The sequence below is a fragment of the Lampris incognitus genome, chromosome 19, assembly GCF_029633865.1.
Source record: "Lampris incognitus isolate fLamInc1 chromosome 19, fLamInc1.hap2, whole genome shotgun sequence".
NCBI classification, from domain to species: Eukaryota; Metazoa; Chordata; class Actinopteri; order Lampriformes; family Lampridae; genus Lampris; species Lampris incognitus.
Window position 1 is genome coordinate 9,540,286 of NC_079229.1, and position 22,520 is coordinate 9,562,805.

The 22,520-nt window shown below is 49.7% G+C and overlaps 1 protein-coding gene across 4 annotated transcripts in view; it reads left to right on the top strand.

Annotated features, from left to right (window-relative positions):
* Positions 1–328: 328 nt before the first annotated feature.
* si:ch211-285f17.1 (sickle tail protein homolog) overlaps positions 329–22,520 on the top strand; it is a 40,006-nt gene continuing 17,814 nt past the window's right edge. For 3 of the 4 annotated variants that reach the window (XM_056299349.1, XM_056299346.1, XM_056299348.1), the window contains exons 1-6: positions 329–417; positions 11,041–11,840; positions 13,779–13,883; positions 14,457–14,506; positions 18,883–19,022; positions 19,197–19,372. In XM_056299349.1, coding sequence (XP_056155324.1) covers positions 11,041–11,840; positions 13,779–13,883; positions 14,457–14,506; positions 18,883–19,022; positions 19,197–19,372 — 1,271 coding nt within the window. In that variant the 5' untranslated portion in view covers positions 329–417. The remainder of the gene's footprint in view (positions 418–11,040; positions 11,841–13,778; positions 13,884–14,456; positions 14,507–18,882; positions 19,023–19,196; positions 19,373–22,520) is intronic. The other variant, XM_056299347.1, reaches the window with a different exon arrangement.

Here is a 22,520-nt window from a genome sequence, read left to right on the forward strand (position 1 = left end):
TTCTGTGTCTACTCTCGCTGACTTTATTGGGGCTATAAAATATGGGCTGGTACGGCAGTCCGTGGTGAAGCGCTGAAGTGATAGCCAGCAAGGAAAGCTTAGTCATCAATTTACACAGTCAACGCGGCCTCGCAACACACTTTCTAGATCCCCCGAGACATTTTGGCGACAATGTCGCACAACAGATGGTCGTTGATACCTACGATGCCGGAGTATAGGCCGCTGGCAGGGTTTAGGACGTCACTGCACAGGAGGGACCGGCCACTGTCCGATGGAGATACATGGGCTGCCCTCTTACCGCTGCATACCTCTTCTCCCTACAGGAATATCACAGACCACTCCTGCCTGAAGGTCTACCACAAAGACCCAGCCCAGGCCTTCAACCATGGGCCCCGACCAGCCAACGGTGATGCCAGGGTGAGTACTGTTTACTCCAGTCAGTCCATTAGACAGAAAACACCCAGAGGTCTTCATTTATAATGACACAAGTCACAGGAAGACTAACAAATCTTCCTGTTTTGGACTCTGTAACCAGCATTTTTACTTGGCATTTTTACTAAACAAAAGACTAAAATGATTACTCAGTTACCAAGATGTCAGTCGACTGATGGATTAATCGACTCATCATGTTAGCATTACTGTAGATATAGGGGTGTAGATATGGGGGTGGGGTGGGGGGCATGGAAGGCATGACGCCATTTCTGGCACCACATGCCTCCGCGATTGGACGCATATCCAGATGAAAGGGAGCGGTTGGGTGGATTTAGTGAGGGGAGGGAGTTTGGGTTCACTGACAGAAGAATGAGGACGTCGATATGCTGCTGGCTGGTTTCCATTTGCTGGTAGGAGATCGCTCGTCTTCCCTCAGTCTCGCTCCCAATTCATCAGGACAGTTTTCTGTCCCGATGCAAGTGCAGGATGACGAGGCTGAAAAAATAATTATTGGATTTTTCAGGAAGAGAAAAACATCTTTGTAATAAACACATAATTAAAAATCTTTTTTGTGAAATGAAAATACATTTTTCATTTTGAGGTTCTTCTAAGTATGTTGTGTATCATAAATCAGACTTTGGCCCCTTACAGTGTGTGTGTGTGTGGGGGGGGGGGGGCTCATAAAGCATTAAGCAATCTCGCCACCTCGTATTTGCATGTAAATCATTTCCTCGTTTGCAGCAGCTGGACTGAACAGGGACAGCGATGGCCAGTGTTGTTTGTGACATTTATGTAGGAAAAACCAGGGGGGACCGAGGGGGTCTGGCCTCCTATTCTTCTCATCTTCACATCCTGTCCACATCTGAGTGAAGGAATGCCCCCCTGCCTCTTCCTAATCTGTACAGAGGGGGTCTCCTATTGTCCTCCCTACCCAAATTCAGGGGCTTTCGAATGGGCGTACATTCTGATGCAGCTTTGATGGGGGGGGCAATTCTCTCTCTCTCTCTCTCTCTCTCTCTCTCTCTCTCTCTCTCTCTCTCTCTCTCTCTCTCTCTCTCTCTCTCTCTCTCTTTCTCTCTGTCTCTATCTCTATCTCTATCGCACTCTCACTGTCTCTCTAGCACTCTCTCTCACTCTATCACCCTCTCACTCTCTCTCTCTCGCTCTCACTATTGCTCTCTCGCTCTTTCTCTCTCTCTCTCTATCTCTATCGCACTCTCACTGTCTCTCTAGCACTCTCTCTCACTGTCTCTCTAGCACTCTCTCTCACTGTCTCTCTAGCACTCTCTCTCACTCTATCACGCTCTCACTCTCTCTCTCTCTCTCGCTCTCACTATTGCTCTCTCTCTCTATTGCTCACTCTCGCTCTCTCACTCTCTATCGCTCACTCTCTCGCTCTCTCTCTCGCTCACTCTCACTATTGCTCTCTCTCTCGCTGTCTCTCTCTCTCTCGCTCTCATTCTCTCATCTACAGCATGTTCGTTTTCTGTTGATGTAATGGACCTAAAGCCCCAAACAGGTGCTCATGTGCTCCCCTACAAAGCCTCTCCGGTCAGCTAACCTCCGTTTCTCTGATCCGCCCGACTCTTTATCGCGCTGCTCGTTTCTCCACGTACGCCGCACATTTCTAGGCAGCCTTACTATGCTCGTGCTAAACAAACATCATCTTATCCATAAATTCGATGCCTCCTAAAAAGTCTATTTGTGATATTTTGTCTCCCCTGATGACCTGGCGGATATCAGCAGGGGTCGCTGAACGGTGGTGCTCAAAACAAAGTAAAGGACCCTTAACTCCCCAGACTTCTGCACACAGAAACGTACGAGCCAGGCCCGCCGAGTTGTTTTTGTTGTCGTTTGACGCTCAGCAGACTTTGCTCACACTCATAATCCAACTGTGCAGCGGTCACACCCACTGATAACTGCTGAAGGCATTCAGAGGAGGCGGGCGCGCGTCGTGGCGCTCCTTCTACCATGTGGCTCCCCCGGCAGACAGAACAAACCCCGTCGCAAATCTCTCTGCTGAAAGATTGTTTTCTACATTTCTACTGCATGGCATCTGACCCGTGCCGCCTGCTCGGGTGAGTCTCCGAAGCTGCGGCTGCACCGTCCACCTTTTGCACAGGCCACCTTTTTTTTTTTTTTTTTTTTTTGCTCTCCGTCAGCAGCGGGCCAGAACCAATCTCGTGAAAGACGAACGGGATCGACTCCGAGATTGTATTGGCTTCGCGAGGCTCGAAATCGCCTGTTTTGTGAGAGACGACCTGCCCTGTCTGGCTTTCTGTGATGAGGGTCTCCAGGGGAGGGGGGACAAAACACAGTGAACGAGAGAAAAGGAATGAGAGACACAACCCTGGGGGAAAAAAATGAACTGAACATATAAAAGTAGAACGTAGGAGCCAGAAGTAGAGACCGTGGAGGTTGGTGTGTTTGCAAGTTATGGGGAACGCTTTCTGGTTTGTATTCTCTTCTGTAAAGCAACGTCGATTTTGTTCCCCCCCGTTGGCTCTGAATTGGTGTGAAGAGATATGGCACGTGTTGACTGGACTAAGATCTCATCTCATCGTCAGCCGCTTCTCCGGGGTCGGGTCGCGGTGGCAGCAAGTTAGGCAGGGCAATCCAGACGTCCCCTCTCCCCAGCAACGCCCTCCAGCTCCTCCTAGGGGAGCCCAAGGCGATCCCAGGGCCAGAATGGACATGTAGTCCCTCCAGCGAGCTCTGGGTCTACCCCCGGGGTCTCCTCCCAGTTGGTCCTGCTGGACCGGTTTGCGATGCCGCAAGTCGGCACGCCCTGGTCCCCGCCTTTGCCTGCCGCCCGGCCTGCGCTGCACCCTACCCCAATGCTCATCCCCGCGGGTGGTGGGTCCACGGGGTGAACCAAGATGAATAAATTAAAAAGTAACATTACCCGCTAACCCCGGCTCTCCTCCGCCCCTTTTCTTATCTTAAACAAAGTGCTTAGCAATGGGAAATCTTGGCAAGGAGGGGAAAATCTCTGTGATCTGTATCAACAGTGGCATTCCCTCTGTCTTCCTGCATGTCTCTGTGGACAAATGTACTTGCACATGAAAGCGTTCGCCGCTGCACGCCTGTGGCAGAATGCAACCAGCAGGGGTGCGGTGCTAGCAGATTTAGTACAGAAGTCTTCTTTACTGTGGACATACCATCATATCTGCACAGAAACGTGGACATTTCATCCAGCGCAGATGTCTCTCACTGAAACAAGACGCCATATTTGGGTTCTTCTTAGTCATGGGTGCAGGTAATCTTTAAGGCAGGGCAAATTAACAAAGGGGGCTTGTGCAAGCTTTGTGCAATCTAGGTGCTAAGCAGAGTCACTCTGAGGAAGTATGTCCCATTAACACGTCTTGTCACTATTTAACCCGGCAGCCACTGAGATACCGTTGGGGTTGTGGTCGGGCGCGAGCTCGAGTGTGGCCTAATGTCACCGGGGCGCAAATAAAACCGCATGTTAAGGCGACGCTTGCGTAAATCGGCCCGGGCGTTTTAGTGTGGCTCCTCGTTGTTGCTCACGCCGTGGGGTTAAATTGAATTAGCTGTAGTGATCCACGATAAAGCTCGTGTGTTTATGCTGCTTAGCTGCTAGCTTAAGGCTCGCCGCTCTGTAAACACCAAGACCAGGATCAGACGCCCAATCAGATTGCGATCTTTATAGCGACATGCTTCCTCGCATAGAAACTTGAGAGACAGACAACAATGGACAAAGACACACACACACACACACACACACACACACACACACACACACACACACACACGCACATCAAGAGTAGGCTTTTGATGCAAGCAGCGTCTCTATTCCTGACAGATGTACCAAAGTCAGGCTGCAGATGTTTCTTCTTTAAGAAGAATGTAAGAGACATGAGAGCACCCTTACTTTGCATGGTGGTGGGGGTGGGGGTGGGGGTGGTGTGTATAGGTCTTATATTCTGGGGGGGGGGGAACGGTGCTGAGGGAGAAAGGGCAAATTCTATAATCTAATGAGTAGCGCACCTGTTCAAACACTGTTTGCAGGGTGGGAGGGGATGTGGGGCAGTGGGCAGGGGGGGAGGGGATTTGGAGCGGGGGGGGGGGTGGGTCTTGCTGATCTTTCTGACCTATCGGGTGTCGTGCTGTGTTCAAGGAACACCAGGTCCCAGATCAGGTTTTAAACACAGTACTCGCAGTCGCCTCTACTATCAATTAAGCTCTTCTTGTTAAATGAGCTGGTAATTTTACAACAATATTTTTTATTCCGGCCACATTTGATTCACAAGGAGACCAAATCCACACATTTAACAGTTGATTGGTGCCGAACAGAACCCATCCAACTTCCAAACCAGCAAGGCACAATGAAACTAAATGTCTGAGGTATTGCGTCATGTTCATGGCAGGGTAGCATTTATTCCACTTATCTATTGTGAAACACCGCCGCAGCCGCCACCGCAGGAGCAGCAAACTTTTTTTCAAGTGCCAGCCCATCTGTGCACGATCTGTCCAAAACATCGCTGTGTGTTCCCCATTACATTTTTTTTTATATAGCTTTTATTAGAAAGTCACGGTGGAGGCAGACGGGGGGGGGGGGGGTAGGACCTGCAGCAAAGGTTGACGGCTGGATTTGAACCAGCGACCGTGTGGTATGCGCTCTAACCATTAGCCTAAGGAGGCGCCCCATTCATCATTACATTGTTAGCAGCGGTCCTCAGAAGTGGTGTTTCGTACACAAGAGAGAGGAGGTGTTTTGGAAACAGAGGCTCAATTGTCAGTTAATCTCTCCGCCAATCTACTTCCCCTCGGTTAATCTGCTTAGTGTTCGTGCTAAAATGATCTCTGGGGTCTGATACATTGAATTGGTGTGTCTTCAGTTTATATTTACTGTCATGATATTGTCCTACCCTGACTCGGGCCATCAGCACAATCATGCATAAATCATAATCCATGTATTGGTGGCACGGTGGTTAGTGCTGTCGCCTCACAGCAAGAAGGTCCTGTGTTCGAACCTTGGGGTTGTCCAACCTTGGGGGTCATCCCAGGTCATCCTGTGTGTGGAGTTTGCATGTTTGCGGTGGGTTTTCTCCGGGTGATCCGGTTTCCTCCCACAGTCCAAAGACATGTTAGGGTTACTACTCCTGTCTTTGCCCCTGACCGAGGCAGGGCAAGAGGAACGGGAGCTGGTCCCCGGGTGCTGCACGGCGGCTGCCCGCTGCCCCTAGCTACACTGCTAGGATGGGTTAAATGCAGGGCGTAATTTCCCCACGGGGATCAATAAAGTATATCAGCATCCCCACGACCCTGAGAGCAGGATAAGCGGTTTGGATAATGGATGGATGGGGGGGGGGGGGGTCATCGTCATAGTATTGCTCATTATCTATTTCAAAATGCTCGTCTTTTCCACTGGCATAACGGCTGAGAACATCATGGGCGCCACCGTCACTCCGTAGAACACGCCGTCACTAAACGCCCAAACGTTTAGCCGTCCCCTGAAAGGCGTATCTATATTTTTGACGGACATCACATCACAGTGTTCCTTCGCACGGACACTAAAACGTTCTGTGTGTCGCATACCTGACGCCGAGTGCTGTGGATGTAAGCGTAGCCTGCGGAGCAGCGTAACGGACCCCTCCATCCTTCGCATGGCAAGGGATTGAGGTAAATCCTCCGACAGCCCACCAGACGTGTCGCCCTCAGTGGAAAGAGAGAGCAGTCTTTAGAAATTCCACATGCGTCAAACTCAAACCAAATGTTCTTGGCAGTGGCTCGTTTTTGCCTGACAGGTTCCATTTGTTTATTTTTATAAATACCTCCCTTTGTCTCTTTTTGGGGAGGTTTTTTTTTTTTTCGTTCAAAAAGTCATGTTTAATGAGTATTACAGACAAACTGAGACCTCCTCCTTATAATGATAATAATAATTAACTTTATTTGTATAGTGCCTTTCCAAAACAAGGTTTACAAGGTGCTTTACAGGATAAAAACAACAGGAATCATGAAAGTGTAATCCTAAAAAACAATGAGAACAATTGCACATCAATAAAACAGTAAATAAAATAAAGCAGTAAAATATTAAACACAGTAATAAGGCTTAGCAATAGAAATTAGAAAATTAAACAAATGGTGTGGGAAGATGAAAGTCTCACAGAAAGGCCAGACTATAAAAGTGTGTTTTAAGAAGGGCCTTAGAAGAAGCGATAGACTTAGCCATCCTAATCTCCTCTGGAAGGTTGTTCCAGAGCTTGGGGGCCCTGATGGTAAACCCTCTGTCACCTTTGTTTTTTTAGCCTGGATTTGGGAACCACAAGGAGAACAGCTGAACAGGTGAAGCGGGAGCTGAGCCGGGAGGCGAAGCTCTCAATCTTCGTTCCAACCCTCACCTGTGCTCATGAGCTTTGGGTAGTGACTGAAAGGGTGAGATCGTGGATACAAGCGGCTGAAATGAGTTTCCTCCGTAGGGTGTCTGGGCTCAGCCTTAGAGATAGGGTGAGGAGTTCGGACATCTGGAAGGAGCTCGCAATAGAGCTGCTGCTCCTTCTTTCGCGTCAAAAGGTGTCAGTTAAGGTGGTTCGGGCATCTGATTAGGACGCCTCCTGGGCACCTTCCTTTGGAGGTTTACCAGGCACGCTCAACTGGGAGGAGACCCAGAACTCGCTGGAGGGACTACATGTCCAATCTTACCTGGGAACGCCTTGGGATCCCCCAGGAGAAGCTGGAGGGCGTTGCTGGGGAGAGGGACGTCTGGAGTGCCCTACTTAGCTTGCTGCCACCGCGACCCGACCCCGGAGAAGCGGCTGAAGATGAATGAATGAATGAAAGGAGAACAGTATTTGAGGAGCTCGGGGCCCATGATGGCACATGGGTAGTCAAAAGGTCAGAAATATAGCTTGGGGCCAAATCATTTAGGGCTTTAAGAGTGATAAGTATAATTGTAAAATCAACTCCAAAACCAAAAGGCAGCTAGTGCAAAGATGAAAGGATAGGTGTAATGTGCTCTCATTTTCTGGTACCTTTTAAAATCCTGGCAGCTGCATTTTGGATTAATTGGAGTGAAGAGAGAGACTTTACTTTAAACAGAGAAAAGGGAGTTGTAATAATCTAGCCATGATGAAATAAAAAGCATGAATGACTTTTTCAAGGTTTTTGGTAGATAGAAATGGCTTAATTGCAGAAATGTTCCTAAGTTGAAAAAAGCATGACTGCAGAGTAGTAAGATGAGCGTATGAGCCTAGTAAGTTTATAATTTGAGTGCTGGAGGAATCGGTGCTAACAAGAAGTGGTTTTTTGAGTTGAGTTGAAGGAAATTTTGAGCCATCCATTTATGAATGTCCTCGAGACAGCTTATTAGCGATTTACGTTATCAGGGTCACAGCTGAGGTAAACCTTGGTATCATCTGCGTAAAAATGGAAACTGATTTGTGATCTTATGAGATGTCCCAATGGGAGCATGTAAATGGTGAACAGAATCTGGCCAAGCACAGAACCCTGAGGAACCCTGCAATTCAGCATAAAAGTGGAAGACCTAGACTCAGCAATACCAACACAGAAAATCCTGTCTGTGAGGTATGAATTAATCCATTCGAGGGCCGTGCCACGGATGCCCACTCATTGCTCTAAACGGGACAAGAGGATGGTGTGATCAACTGTGTTAAACACTGCACTGAGGTCTAGGAGTACTAAAATGGAGGGAGGTCCAGTGTCAGCAGCTAAAAGCAAGTTCATGACCTTAAGAGGGGCAGTTTCTGTACAGCGGTGAGCTCTAAAACCTGACTGGAAGGATTCAAACACGGAGTTATCGTTCAAAACGGCTAAAAGTTGATTTGCAACGATGTTCTCCAGGATGTTGGCTAAAAAAGGAAGTTTAGAGATAGGTCTAAAATTGTTGAAATCATTTGAATTGAGTCCAGGTTTCTTTAGCAGGAGTTGAACAAGAGCATTTTTGAAATAGCGGAATACAGTACCAGAAGACAGAGAGCCATCAAAAAATATTATATACTAAATATTGGCAGAGGTAGAAAAAAAACAAAAAAACTCTAGACCGTAACTGTGTACGCCAGCAACTAAAACAAGGAGGTAAAACCAAATTAAAACATGTACAATATTTATCAGAAATACAAGGGTCTATGAGAGTTGTACTGGTGGAGAGCTCAGTGTTAATATTGGAGATTTCATCTGCTACGGCCATCACTGAACAAGCAGTCCAGTCTCTCAAGTAGTAAAGTCCGTTCAAACTCTCCTATCTTCAGTACTCGAACCATGTCCCTCAAGCCCTCATCCAGGGATAGAGGGATGAGATCCGAAGGTAGAGATTCAGTAGAAGTCAGCAGTTTAAAGCATATTTCTGGGATGGTTGGCCTTTCAAGGGGTAACATCTGTTTATGATCGAAACGTGATGCCTGTTGGCCCAAACTGTTTTCTTACATGTCTGGTCTGGATACACTAAACCAACAAAGCAACCAGAAATATTACTCGGTGTGGGAGAGAAATGATCAGACTGGGGAACAACATGATTTTTTTTTCCCTTTCCAAATGTTTTTGTCCCAATTTGGCACGGCCAATTCCCCGTTTTCCTGAGATCCCACCATTGCACAACCCCTGCGTCGTTGGAGGAGGGGAGTACACTAACGCCTCTCACTTAGTGGAATTACTGACTGCTTCTTTTTCTTGCCAGCTGCAGGCTTTTCTGAGGAAACAATGCGTGTTGGTGTCCACACCATTTCCTCCCAGACACCACCCCCCCCCCCACACCACAGCTGTACAAGTGCCCCATCACCTGCTGGAGTCACTAGTTCCAATGGCAGAGCATGGTAATCCTACCTGCTTCCTACCAGGAAACGTTACCGATTATTATCCTCGAGACGACCCATCGACATGATTTAACATGCGTCGGCGCTTTCAGACAGGAAAGCCACTGGAGTTTGACGATGCTTTTAGTGATATGGGGTTTGTGTCTCTTAGTTATTTCCTGGTTGATGAGTTTCTTTGGGAAGCATCTGGCCAGACTTGTTGCTATGAAATTTATGGGCTGTGCATTTTCGTTTTTTTTTCCTTCTCCTTTTTACAGTAGCCCATCTTTGTTGCAATAACAAATGGGTTTTAGCTGTTTTAGTTTTCCCCATGTACACACACACAAACACACACACACACACACACAAGCTGTCACACTCACTTCATGACACAGTTCCAGCGCTCTTTGGAGCCGTCTCATGTCGTTTGGATATCTGGAGCCATTATTTTGAACCGTCAAAACGACAATGTGTGCTGGCTGAGATTACACCTGTGTAATTTGTGAAGGACCTCCTCCTTGTCCTCAACTGGGTTTTGACTTGTCCTCGCCTCATATGGGCGTAACCCCGTGACTCATATCTTGAAAGAACAATACCTTGTTTGTTTGATGTGACCGGAGGGGTTGACAGGAAGCAATACAGATGTATTCCGCCCTGTGTGTGGAAAAACTTGTTGTTATCTTTAACACTGACTCATCCGTGGGTCATGTCACTGTGTAAACAGATAGACGCCCTATTATTATTTTGCCGTGTTGCTTTTGTGGCTCACTTTCTTGCTCGTTCCTTCGGCGGGATGTCCAAGAGCGTCCTGGCTTCCACAGGTGGCACGGTAGCCGTTAGCTTAAACTAGTGTGTACCCGTGACTAGTGCTGAAGGAAAAGCTGCTGAAGTGAGCGTAGAGGAAGGAGCGCAAAGACTGAGAGGAGAATAATTACTGTGTGAGGAGGGAGGATAAGATCATTGTTTTGGTCTACAGCAAACGGTGTCGTGTTTCCTCTGCAGGGCGGCTAACCACATTAACCAGACCAAGTGCTGCTACCTGGCAGCGGTAGGCCCCGCGCTCCTGAGTGCATAATTTGCACATACTTTCACCTCCATCTTCGTAGTTTGACATAGCCCAAGAGCTCATAAATCTCCAAGAGCCACCCTAGTTAAATGAGGTTACCTCCGCAGCGTGTTAGGTGCTCGGGGCTCTTGCGGGTGGCCAGGCTAATGCACAGTGAGGGTAGCTGCTCGTATGGGGGATACCGTGCCAGGCCGAACCTGTTGCACATTAACCGACTGCCTTCAAACGCTCGAGGTGCATAGCTGAAATCCCTCTCTGGTGTTTTCACATGTGCGCCGTTTCTCGAAAACCGTGGCCATAGCGTCGAGAACAACTGAGCTTACAGAGCTTATGGAAAGACTTGAGGTAAATCATCTCGCCTCCCCAACAAAACAAAGACTTAATTCTTACCTCGGTGGGAGATCTTGTTTTCAGGTTGTGTAAAACCTAGTTCTCGAGCCCTGCGGGTATTATATGCAGGGCTTTGAGTAGAAATTCGTGTAAATACCGAGGGATGAAATTTTTATAACCATTTTCTATGCCCCAAAGAGTTGCTGATGATGTGTTTTCTTTGAAAAGCAATAGCTTGAAATGGGAGAGATGGATGTTCTTGTTTTCAGGGGTAACCTGAGCTAAAAATGCCAAAGGAGACATGGCTGTCAGTCAAGCAAAGAGATGAGAGTTGATGTTTGTCAGTATGTTAACCCTGGCATTGAAATTCATAGCGATATGGAATTGAGCCTAAAGGCCTGACTGTTTATACCTGTCTGCGTGTTTTTTGTCCTCTCCCAGATGCACCGAGAGATGATGTACGCCACCCGAGATGGCCAGCACCCTCTCAGACAGCCCCCCATGGGCCCCCCGCCGCATCATCCCATGCAGGGCTCCCTGTCCCCTCCCACTCCTCATTCCATGCCACCATCCCCTTCCAGGATTCCCTTTGGCCCACGGCAGGGGTCCATACCAGGCAGTGCAACCATCCCGCGGGACCGGATTTCCAACGCCACAGCTACAGCCCGCTCTGCCTCCCCTTGCCCCAGCGCCATCCTGGAGAGGCGGGATGTCAAGCCCGACGAAGACGTGGGCAGCAAGAGCCACAGTCTACCCAGGGGAAATGAAGGCTTGTATGCGGACCCGTACCTGCTCCAGGAGGGTAGGATGAGCCTTACCTCTGCCCACGGAGGACACCCTGGCCCTGGGCTTGATGGGCCAGATCACGGCCTTGCAGGGTATCACCGTGCCTCCATCCGCTCCACAGGTTCCTACAGTGGGCCCAGCCCAACAGACACCATGGATCATCCCTCTCTGTACAGGCAGAAATCTAGGAACAGCCAGCTGCCGACGCTAGGCTCCAAGACCCCACCACCATCGCCTCACAGGATGGCTGAGGTTCGGATGATTGACATCCATGGCGGACCCCCTGTTGCCGTGCCGCCCCATGGTGTGCCCTTGGAGCGCTGTTCACCTGTGCGCCAGTCCTTCAGGAAGGAGGAGGTTGCGGGCGCCAAGCCTCGAAACAACATGGTGGCACCGGTGATTTCAGACCCCCAAGTTCACTTCCAGGGGCCCATCCCAAGTGACCCTCAGACACGGTAAGCCTCACGGAGGGACCGGATTGACAGGCCATTAAGAGGGTTGGCTAGAAGAGACATTGCATGGGAGCATGGACTAACTCTGCACCCCAGTATCACCTTAACCGTGGGCTGTTCTGTTTTAATCTCTGGCTCACACTCTTGTCTCATCACCATCACCCGAGGCAACATTTAGCCCCCCCATGCCTGTCTTGACTATCAAGGCTTTCATATTTAACACAGGAATGACTTGTGCACTTGGTTTCATATTTACACCGGTTTGGTTTGTGTGTGCCGCCAGCTCTGCTAATCTGAACCGTTTATTCATAATCGGTATCCAAATACTGAAGCAGACACTGTTGATCATTACAGGGAATTTAACCCAAACAGCTACAAGTGCAGGAATAGGATAGCCTCGAGCGACCCCGCTTTACTCTACTGTGTATTTTTATCACTTCGGAACTTTGTTGTTCTTGCAACAATCACTCTGCATGGTCCTTGCGAACGGGATAAACCGGGAGTTATTTTTTTTTAGCTAGGTCAGCTTTGCTGGTCCTAACCAGCTGAGAGCGTATAAACACAGGAAGAGGTTTGCAGTTACCCGGTCCAATGTGGTTTCACTGCAGCACATTAAAAAGGGAGGCCACAGGGTGTCGGGAAAACCAAAGAAAATATTTACCAGGTCGGATCGGTATTCCTAGCAGGACCAATCAGTCAGACGGATCGGGGGCAGACCACCTGTGTGTCTCGAAACTCCATCTGAAATGGCCTTGGGGGTCGCGGAAAATAGCTTGTCTTAGGGAAGGCTCTGGTTTGTTCGCACAGTCCTCATGCTGCATCTGCACACACACACAGGTCATTGTCCTGGGTTTCACTCGGCGTAGCTAGAACGACAGTCATTCCAGTGTCTTCAGCTCTCCTCCGTCTTATACCAATAGATAAGTGATGACACGTGGAAACAAAAGCGCTTCTCTTCCCTCACCTCAAGGCTTACCGAGCAGCCCTGGTACTGCGGGCTCTCCACGCGCCCTCCCTCCCTCCCTCCCTCCCTCCCGTGTTTAGCTACCTTAAGATGGAATAATGGCAGGATTGATGAGGTTGTCTCCTCGCCTTCTGGGCACCTACGTGTGGTGACATACCCCATTGTTTTAAGCAAAACGGTTTCCCCTCGGTGTGACCTCCAGCCCCCGCCGTGCCAGCCTCCCAAGTTTAATCGAGCTGCCGGTGTTGCTCTTGTTTGTTATGCTGTCACCCGGTCTTACTCCAGTTAGACTCCCGAGAGGCCGCTGAAGGTCTCCATAGATGTATAACGGTTCTTACTCTGAATGAAGAATCAAGTGCTGTTGCACACAGACATTAGGATTTGCCCACCTTCCTCAGGACACGATTGAAAATCTGTCGTAAAAATGGCTCCACTGTGTCCGGGTAGCGTGGCGGTCTATCCCGTCGCTTACCAACAAGGGGATCGCCGGTTCGAATCCCCCGTGTCACCTCCGGCTTGGTCAGGCGTCCCTACAGACACAATTGGCCATGTCTGTGGGTGGGAGGCCGGGTGTGGGTATGTGTCCCGGTTGGCCGGGGCGCCTGTTCTGGGGGGGGGGGGGGGTAGCGTGATCCTCCCACGCGCTACAACCCCCTGGCAAAACTCCTCATTGTCAGGCCCTGTATCGGAGGAGGCGTGGGGTAGTCTGCAGCCCTCCCCGGATCAGCAGAGCGGGGTGCAGCGGAGATTGGGATGGCTCGGAAAACGACTTGGGGGGGGAGGGATAGGGTACTTGGCCAGGTAGAATTGGGGAGAAAAAGAGAGGGGGGGTGAAAAAAAAATGTTTCCATTGTAATAACGACGCATTTCATAGAAAAAGGGTTTTTAGTTAGGCAAATCGACTGACTGCTGCTATATTAGGGCCCTCATTTTTTTTATGCCGAGATATGCTTTGTTCTTGTTGATGTTTTCTGCAGAGAGCGAATGAAGGCAATGGAGCAACAGATTGCCAGCTTGACTGGCCTTGTTCAGCATGCACTTTTAAAGGGGCCAAACACTAGTGGCACCAAGGAACCCATAAGGTAAGCCAGAAGAGAAGGCGGTTGAGGCATTTAGGGGAAACTGACTCTTAAAAAAAAAGAAGAAAAAAAAAGAGGCCATCGAGCCAGAGTGGGAAAGATAGCAGCTCCTCCATCATGGTCATATTGGACACCCGGGTTAAACAGCTTACGGTGAGGAGGAAATAGGGTGTACGGCGGTTCTGATATTGAGGTCATTTAGTCGATAAATACCCAACTTTCATGGTTCTGGCTGCGTCTTACCTTCTTTCTTTTTTTTTTGAACCTGCTCCTCAGAGACCTTTTGCTAACTGTGTTTGCTCAACCGGCGGTCTTAAAACTATGTGACTGCAATGAAAATATATGCTCAGTACCTCAAACTCAGTAAACGTCTCACCATGCGGAAACTTGAGAAAGCCCTTTAACATCATTTTAACCCGTGTGCGATTGTCTGTCTTTCCCCTCACACTCTGTGTTTGAATGTATTTGTTTTTACTAATATTAACCCACATATACCAAGTGTCCCGCTCAGCTTTCTTTTTTTTTTTTTGTCCATCATAAACAAATCTTGGTCTGATGAACCTCTTTTGGCTTTAGTGAGAGACCACCGAAGACGGCGTCTCCGGCACACAGCACACACAGCGCAGGTTTGTATCGTTGTTATCATTGTTATTGCATACAGTTGTGTGTTTTTTTTTTAGTTTTTTTTTTTTTACTGAATCTAAGAATTTGGTCCTGTTTTTCCCCCCCATGATGCCTTGTGCAGAAAAGTCCCCACATCAGCATCCGTCAGCACAGTTTACCTTGTGCAATGCTGGAGAGAGCCAAGACCGTCCGGCCCTTTTGTCTGTCACCACTTCATATTCCCCCCAAATCCCCTCTCTCGCATCGAGGCAAAGTGGAGTCGAGGGGGAAAAAGGGGGCCGATAGAAGTAACACGAGTCCCTCAAAGCGCTGTTTAAAACAAGGCGAAAGTATTACTCCTCCAGCCTGCCAAGATGATTCAGCGATTCAGTCTCGTCTCTGCGGCAGTCTGCCGGCGGATGGTGGGTCTGATAAAAAGCGCTGCGGTCCCGGCAGCGGCAGGGCGAACTTCACAGCAGCGTTCATGCATCTTGAGGATAAAGCTCGCGTTCCTCACGCGGCTCGGGCGGGAACCGGACGCTCCGTGTTTTGACGGCCGCGAGTCTCCGCAACACCAGAGGACTTACGGTCTCGGGTCCTTCCCGGCTGCCTCGTGCCCTCCGTCTTTCACCTGCATCAGATATGAGAGATTGGCTGCGCTCATCTCTACGAGTTCCCCCAGCGCCCCTTTCCCTCTCTCTGTGCAGGGTACACCTCCATTCTGTTGACAGCGTCCCCCCCCCCCTAGCCCCCCCCCCTAGCCCGCCCCCCCCCCCCCCAGCACCAACACACAGCCACGCAGGAGTAGCAGTGCTCATTGCAACCTGCACTTCAGGTTTGTGCGGCTGTTAGGTACGATGTCAGGCAGACAACGGTGAATGGAGTTTGGGGATTATGAGGACAAAAGCATGTTGTCTCGCCCTCTCTTCCTCACCACAGGGCGAGTCTCTGTGTGTACGGGAGCCTTAGAGCGCTCTCTCCACATTCCCTCGGCTATTGTTTTCTCTCACCAGGGCAGGGACACGCTACTTCCGCTAATGGACTGTGAATGCCACTGGAAGGGAGCCAAGGGTCTGAAGGGTCAATGTGTTTTGATGCAGGGAACCAGAGGTCATCCTCAGGGTACCAGAGGTCATCCTCAGAGTACCAGAGGTCATCCTCAGTCACGGGACAAGAAAACACGGAACATGCACGCCACTGAAGACAGAAAATATCAAGTCTAAATTAACGGGCGTCCGGGTAGCGTTGCGGTCTATTCCGTTGCCTATACCAACATGGGGATCGCCGGTTCAAATCCCCGTGTTACCTCCGGCTTGGTCGGGCATCCCTACAAGACACAATTGGCCGTGTCTGCGGCTGGGAGGCCAGATGTGGGTATGTATCCTGGTTGCTACACTAGCGCCTCCTCTGGTCAGTCGGGGCACCTGTTCGGGGGACTGGTGGGAATAGCGTGATCCCCCCACGCGCTACGTCCCCCCGGTGAAACTCCTCACTGTCAGGTGAAAAGAAGCGGCTGGTGACTCCACATGTATCGGAGGAGGCCTGTGGTAGTCTGCAGCCCTCCCCGGATCGGCAGAGAGGGGCGGAGCAGCGACCGGGACGGCTCGGAAGAGTGGGGTATTTGGCCGAGTACAATTGGGGAGAAAAAGAGGGGGAAAAATCTAAATTATGGAGTCAGAGTCACATTTTAAATGAAGTGGAATGGAGTGTTGATAACCAATGGCCTCTGTGGTCAAAGCTCCTGCTCTAGTCAGTGTTTCGGAAGTGGTCCAGATTAAATTACAGTCATTGGTGGCTGTTGGATCACTCCCACCCGCGTCACAAACAACAAGTCTCTTGGTTTCCATGGTTTCCTGTTCATCTCCATCACTGCCCGTGATTGAAATTGCGGGTTCGGCAGATGGCCACTTGTTTCGGAGGCACTACTGCCGGTACAAGTGCCCGTCTGCCCCGCAACGCTCCCGAAAGCGCAGACCTGTCATTACCGAACATTAGGAGTATTAAATCAGGCCCGTGTGCTGCCGGGGGAATGTGTCTGCGGCGCCCCGCGCTACTAACTCACGGGCTTAACTCAGACACGGTGGCAGACGGGAGTGAGGGCGAGGACTAGGACGGTCCATCATGTCCGCTCTTCTCCATGGGCAGAGTTGTTTTATAAGACGTTTTGAAGAACTACTTTGACGCGACGTGAAGTGCCACTAGAACTTGTCTTAACTAGAGGAAATATTATCAAATCACATCTAACCATATAATAAATCTAACGATATAATAAATCTAACTTTATATTAATTAATTTTATCCAGTATATGAGATCGAGGGTGCTTTGCAAGAATTAAAATATACAACAAAAGGAGAATGAATATGTAGTGGTTACACAGATGTACCCACACACATGAATGGATACGTAGACACGTGTACATCAAAGCAAGAGTGCCGAGACGAGGGGCGTCCGGCTGGCGTGGCGGTCTGTTCCGTTGCCTACCAACACAGGGGTCGCCGGTTCGAATCCCCGTGTTACCTCCGGCTTGGTTGGGCATCCCTACCGACACAATGGGCCGTGTCTGCGGGTGGGATGCCGGATGTGGGTGTGTGTCCTGGTCGCTGCACTAGCGCCTCCTCTGGTCGGTTGTGGCTCCTGTTCGGGGGGGAACTGGGGGGGGGTAGCATGATCCTCCCGCGTGCTACGTCCCCCTGGTGAAACTCCTCACTGTCAGGTGAAAAGAAGCGGCTGGCGACTCCACATGTATGGGAGGAGGCATGTGGTAGTCTGCAGCCCTCCCCGGATCAGCAGAGGGGGTGGAGCGGCAACCAGGATGGCTCGGAAGAGTGGGGTAATTGGCTGAATTACCCCACTCTTCACTATTTGGGAGGAAAAGGGGGGGGGGGGGATCCAAAAAGGAAAAAAAAAGAGTGCAGAGCCGCACTTTCATACACTACACATACGGAACGAATCATCGATTGTAACACAACAACCAGGAACACACCAGAGAAACAGATTTGTTATGCATAAGGCAGCTGGTAAAGGTGTGTTTTTGACATTCATTTAAATGTTTTTCTTTTCGTATTATTTTGTGATGGCCTTGGGGCCTGTCCAGGGTGTCTCCCCCCCCGCCTGCCGCCCAATGACTACTGGGATAGGCTCCAGCATCCCCGCGACCCTGAGAGCAGGATAAGCGGTTCGGATAATGGATAGGATGGATTATTTTTATTGGACAGCGACAGTGAAAGGCAGACAGGAAAATGGGAGGGGGAGAGAGAGAGAGAGAGAGAGGGCTACAACATGCAACAAAGTTCGCTGGCTGGAATCAATCCGGCGGCGGTTGCGACCATGTGGCCATATGGTATGTGCTGTAACCATTCGGCTACGGCAGCACCTCATTTGGCTCACATTCAAACACCTCGGCTAATGTGTTTGCTCTCAGGTCCTCTGGAGGACCGTTCCAAAGCCTAGGTCCATTAAAGCTGAAAGCAGCCTCTCCATATGTTTTGCCCTGTTCGCAGGGGCAACTTGTAGCCTGGAATCAGAAGATCTGACGGATCTCCCTGGAACATCACTCTACACCATGTCCTTCATGTACTCAGGGACCAAACAACTGACAGATTTAAAAACCAGTAGGATCCCCCCCCCCTTTTCTCCCAAATTGTAACTGGCCAATCACCCCGCTCTCTGGAGCCGTCCCGGTCGCTCCTCCATCCCGTCTGCCAATCCGGGGAGGGCTGCAGACTACCACATGCCTCCTCCCATACATGTGGAGTCGCCAGCCGCTTCTTTTCACCTGACAGTGAGGAGTTTTGCCGGGGGGGGGGGGGGGTAGCGCGTGGGAAGATCGCGTTGTTCCTCCTCCCCCCCGAACAGGCGCCCCGACTGACCAGAGGGAGGCACTAGTGCGGCGACCAGGACACATAGCCACATCCGGTTTCCCACTCGCAGACACGGTCAGTTGTGTCTGTAGGGACGCCCGACCGAGCCAGAGGTAACGCGGGGATTCAAACAGGCGATCCTCGTGTTGGCGGGCAACGGAATAGACCGCTATGCTAGCCGGACGCCCCCAGTTGGAGGATCTTGAGGACAATTCTGAATTTAACTTTGTAGCTCTCCTGAAGACCGGCTGCTGCATTTTGTACACGCTGTCGTCGTCCTATTGCTCTCTAAGGAGGGAGGCCCATAGAGCACAGCATGCATACGAGTTCAGTGTCTTGTATTCTGTGTTACTCTAACACAATGAAGCAATTTGGCATCGTAACACATAAAGCAATAATAACTGCTGTTTCATCTGAAGTGCTCTGAAAAATGTTCAGCATATATGCATCCACAGTACGTGCATAAATTTAGATTTCCTGTTGTATCTGGTTGGTAATTACCATGAATCTAATTATAATCTTAATCTTTAACACTCAGGTGGTTCTCCGGTCTTGGCTCCCAAGAGCAGTGCAGCGCCGCCAGAGAAGGGCTCCGTGTCTCTGCATGCAAATCTGCTGCAGTTCCGAAAGAACGTGTCTGACCTGCGACTCCAGCTCCAGCAGATGAGACAGCTGCAGGTAAGACCGGCGTCTCTTCTCTGACCCCACCTGGGGGGGGGGGGATCTGTACAAATATCTGTTTGGTGTGTGTTTATTAATGTCTCCGTGTGTGAGTGTCTACGTGTGTAGATGATCTTTTCATGTAAAAGAGGTTCTGTGTAAACCCTGCTCACCCCAGCCGTGTTGTTTCAGCTCCAGAACCAGGAAGCTCTCCGTGTGCAGCTGAAGCGGGCGGAGCAGGAGATCAGCGTGAAGCTGGCAGAGGCGATGCGGCGTCTGGAGGACCCTGTCCAAAGACAGAGGGCCCTGGTGGAGGAGGATAGACACAAGTACTTGGGTCTGGAGGAGCGGGTTCTCAACCAGCTAAGGTAAGGCATGGCCTTGTAGGGACCAACACACTCACAATTCAGTGATTTTTTTTTTTTCTTGGATGGATGGATGGATGGATGGATGGATGGATGGATGGATGCAGCTGGTAATCAAAAGTTAATTGTTAATTTGACCTTATCTTCTATTACTTCCGGCTGCTCCCGTTAGGGGTCGCCACCGTGGATCATCCGTTTCCGTCTCTTCCTGTCTTCTGCATCTTCCTCTGTCACACCAGCCACCTGCATGTCCTCCCTCACCACATCCATAAACCTCCTCTTTGGCCTTCCTCTTCTCCTCTTCCCTGGCAGCTCCATATTCAGCATCCTTCTCCCAACATACCCAGCATCTCTCCTCCACACATGTCCAAGCCATCTCAATCTTGCCTCTCTTGCTTTGTCTCCAAACTGTCCAACCTGAGCTGTCCCTCTAATATACTCGTTCCTAATCCTGTCCTCCTTCGTCACTCCCAGTGAAAATCTTAGCATCTTCAACTCTGCCACCTCCAGCTCCGCCTCCTGTCTTTTCATCAGTGCCACTGTCTCCAAACCATATAACATAGCTGGTCTCACAACCATCTTGTAAACCTTCCCTTTAACTCTTGCTGGTACCCTTCTGTCTCAAATCACTCCTGACACACTTCTCCACCCACTCCACCCTGCCTGCACTCTCTTCTTCACCTCTCTTCTGCACTCCCCGTTACTTTGGACAGTTGACCTCCAGTATTTAAACTCATCCACCTTTGTCACCTCTACTCCTTGCATCCTCGCCATTCCACTGTCCTCCCTCTCATTCATGCATATGTATTCTGTCTTGCTCCTACTGACTTTCATTCCTCTTCTCTCCAGTGCATACCTCCACCTCTCCAGACTCTCCTCAACCTGCAACCTACTCTCACTACAGATCACAATGTCATCCGCGAACATCATAGTCCACGGAGACTCCTGCCTGATCTCGTCCATCAACCTTTTCTCCTTCCTTAGTGTCCAACCTCTCATACAACTCACCATACACTTTTCCTTTGCCTTCGCCACCTCTCTCTTCACTTTACGCTGCATCTCCTTGTACTCCTGTCTACTTTCTTCATCTCTCTGACTATTCCACTTCTTCTTTGTCCGCCTCATCCTCTGTATACTTGGCTGTACTTCCTCATTTCACCACCAAGTCTCCATGTCTTACATCCTCTGTCCAGATGACATACCAAGTACCTTCCTAGCTGTCTCCCTCACTATTTCTGCAGTGGTTGCCCAGCCATCCGGCAGCTCCTCACTACCACCCAGTGCCTGTCTTAATTCCTCCCTGAACTCCACACAACAGTCTTCCTTCTTCTACTTCCATTTGATTCTTGGCTCTGCCTTCACTCACTTCCTCTTCTTGGTCTCCAAAGTCAGTCTACAGACCACCATCTGATGCTGCCTAGCTACGTTCTCCCCTGTCACCCCCTTGCAGTCTCCAACCCCTTTCAGATCACACCTTCTACATAAGATATAGTCCACCTGTGTGCACTTTCCTCCACTCTTGTACGCCACCCTGTGTTCCCCCCTCTTCTTGAAATATGTATTCACCACAGCCATTTCCATCCTTTTCACAAAATCCACCACCATCTGTCCTTCCACATTCCTCTCCTTGACACCATACCTACCCATCACCTCCTCATCATCACCTCTGTTCCCTTCACCAACATGCCCATTGAAGTCTGCTCCAATCACCACTCTCTCCTCCTTGAGTACACTCTCCAACATTTCATCCAACTCACTCCAGAATTCTTCTTTCTCTTCCATCTCACACCCAACTTGCGGGGCATATGTGCTGATAACATTCATCAATACACCTCCATTTCCAGCTTCATACTCATCACTCTGTCCAACACTCTCTTCACCTCCAACACACTCTTGACATACTCTTCCTTCAGAATTACCCCTACCCCATTTCTCCTCCCATCCACACCATGGTAGTAGAGTTTGAACCCACCTCTGATGCTCCTGGCCTTACTCCCCTTCCACCTGCACACACAGTATATCTACCTTCCTTCTCTCCATCATATCAGCCAGCTCTCTCCCTTTACCAGTCATACTGCCAACATTCAATGTTCTGACTCTCACCTCCACATTCCTACCCTTCCTCCTCTCTCGCTGCCTCTGCACATGCCTTCCCCCTCTCCTTCTCCTTCATCCAACAGTAGCATAGTTTCCATCAGCACCCTGCTGACCAACAGTACCGGTGGTGGTCGTTGGTAACCTGGGCCTCGACCAATCCAGTATGGAAATCTGATTTATGATCCACATATTTGATTTGGCAAAGATTTTATGCCTGATGCCCTCCCTGACGCAACCCTCCCCATTTATCCGGATTTGGGACCGGCACCAAGAATGCACTGGCTTGTGCATCCCCAGTGGCTGGGTTATTTAACCTTCTTATTATGTTAGGGTCAAATTGACCTGTTTTCAAGTTAAAATATGCCAGCGATGCCATCTAGTATTTTTATTGGAACAAGGCATCATGATATCCCCAATAACAGCTAATAAGTCTTGGCAACATGCGTAGCATTCAAGAGGGTTTTTGTAATCTTTCCCAATTTTTTCCACTTAAGTCAGTCGAGTTTACACAAAGATTTCAGACACAATTTTTTTTTTTTCAGGGCCACATTTGCTGTCCGCTCCGCACACACATTTCCCGTTCTCCTTGCACAATCTTGACCCGAGTGCAAAAAGTTTCCTGCAGGAGTAAAATGGCTGTAGGGCTTCAATTTTACCAACTCACCTGAGCCAAGCCTGTCTCACATCGTACCTGACAAGCCAACGCCCTCCAAATTATGGCTCGCAGGTCTGCGTCTAAGACCTGCCTCTGACACAGCCACTTAGAACAATGGAACAGATTGTGGAGCAATTATTCACAACTCCTAATTTGATTCACTCGCTTCGGCTTGCCACCGGGGAGCGGTAATTGAATCCTTTCAGGTCTGACAAGAAACAGGCAAGGTCAAATGTATTGCATTGCCAGACAGCCACAAACATAGTGTGCCCTGATAAACATGGTGATAGTAGCTTATTTCCATTTCCGAGAGAGAGAGCAAGCGAGGGGGGGGGTGAGAGAGAGGGCGAGAGAGAGACAGAGCAAGAAAGAAAGAGAGCAAGAGAGACAGAGCACGAG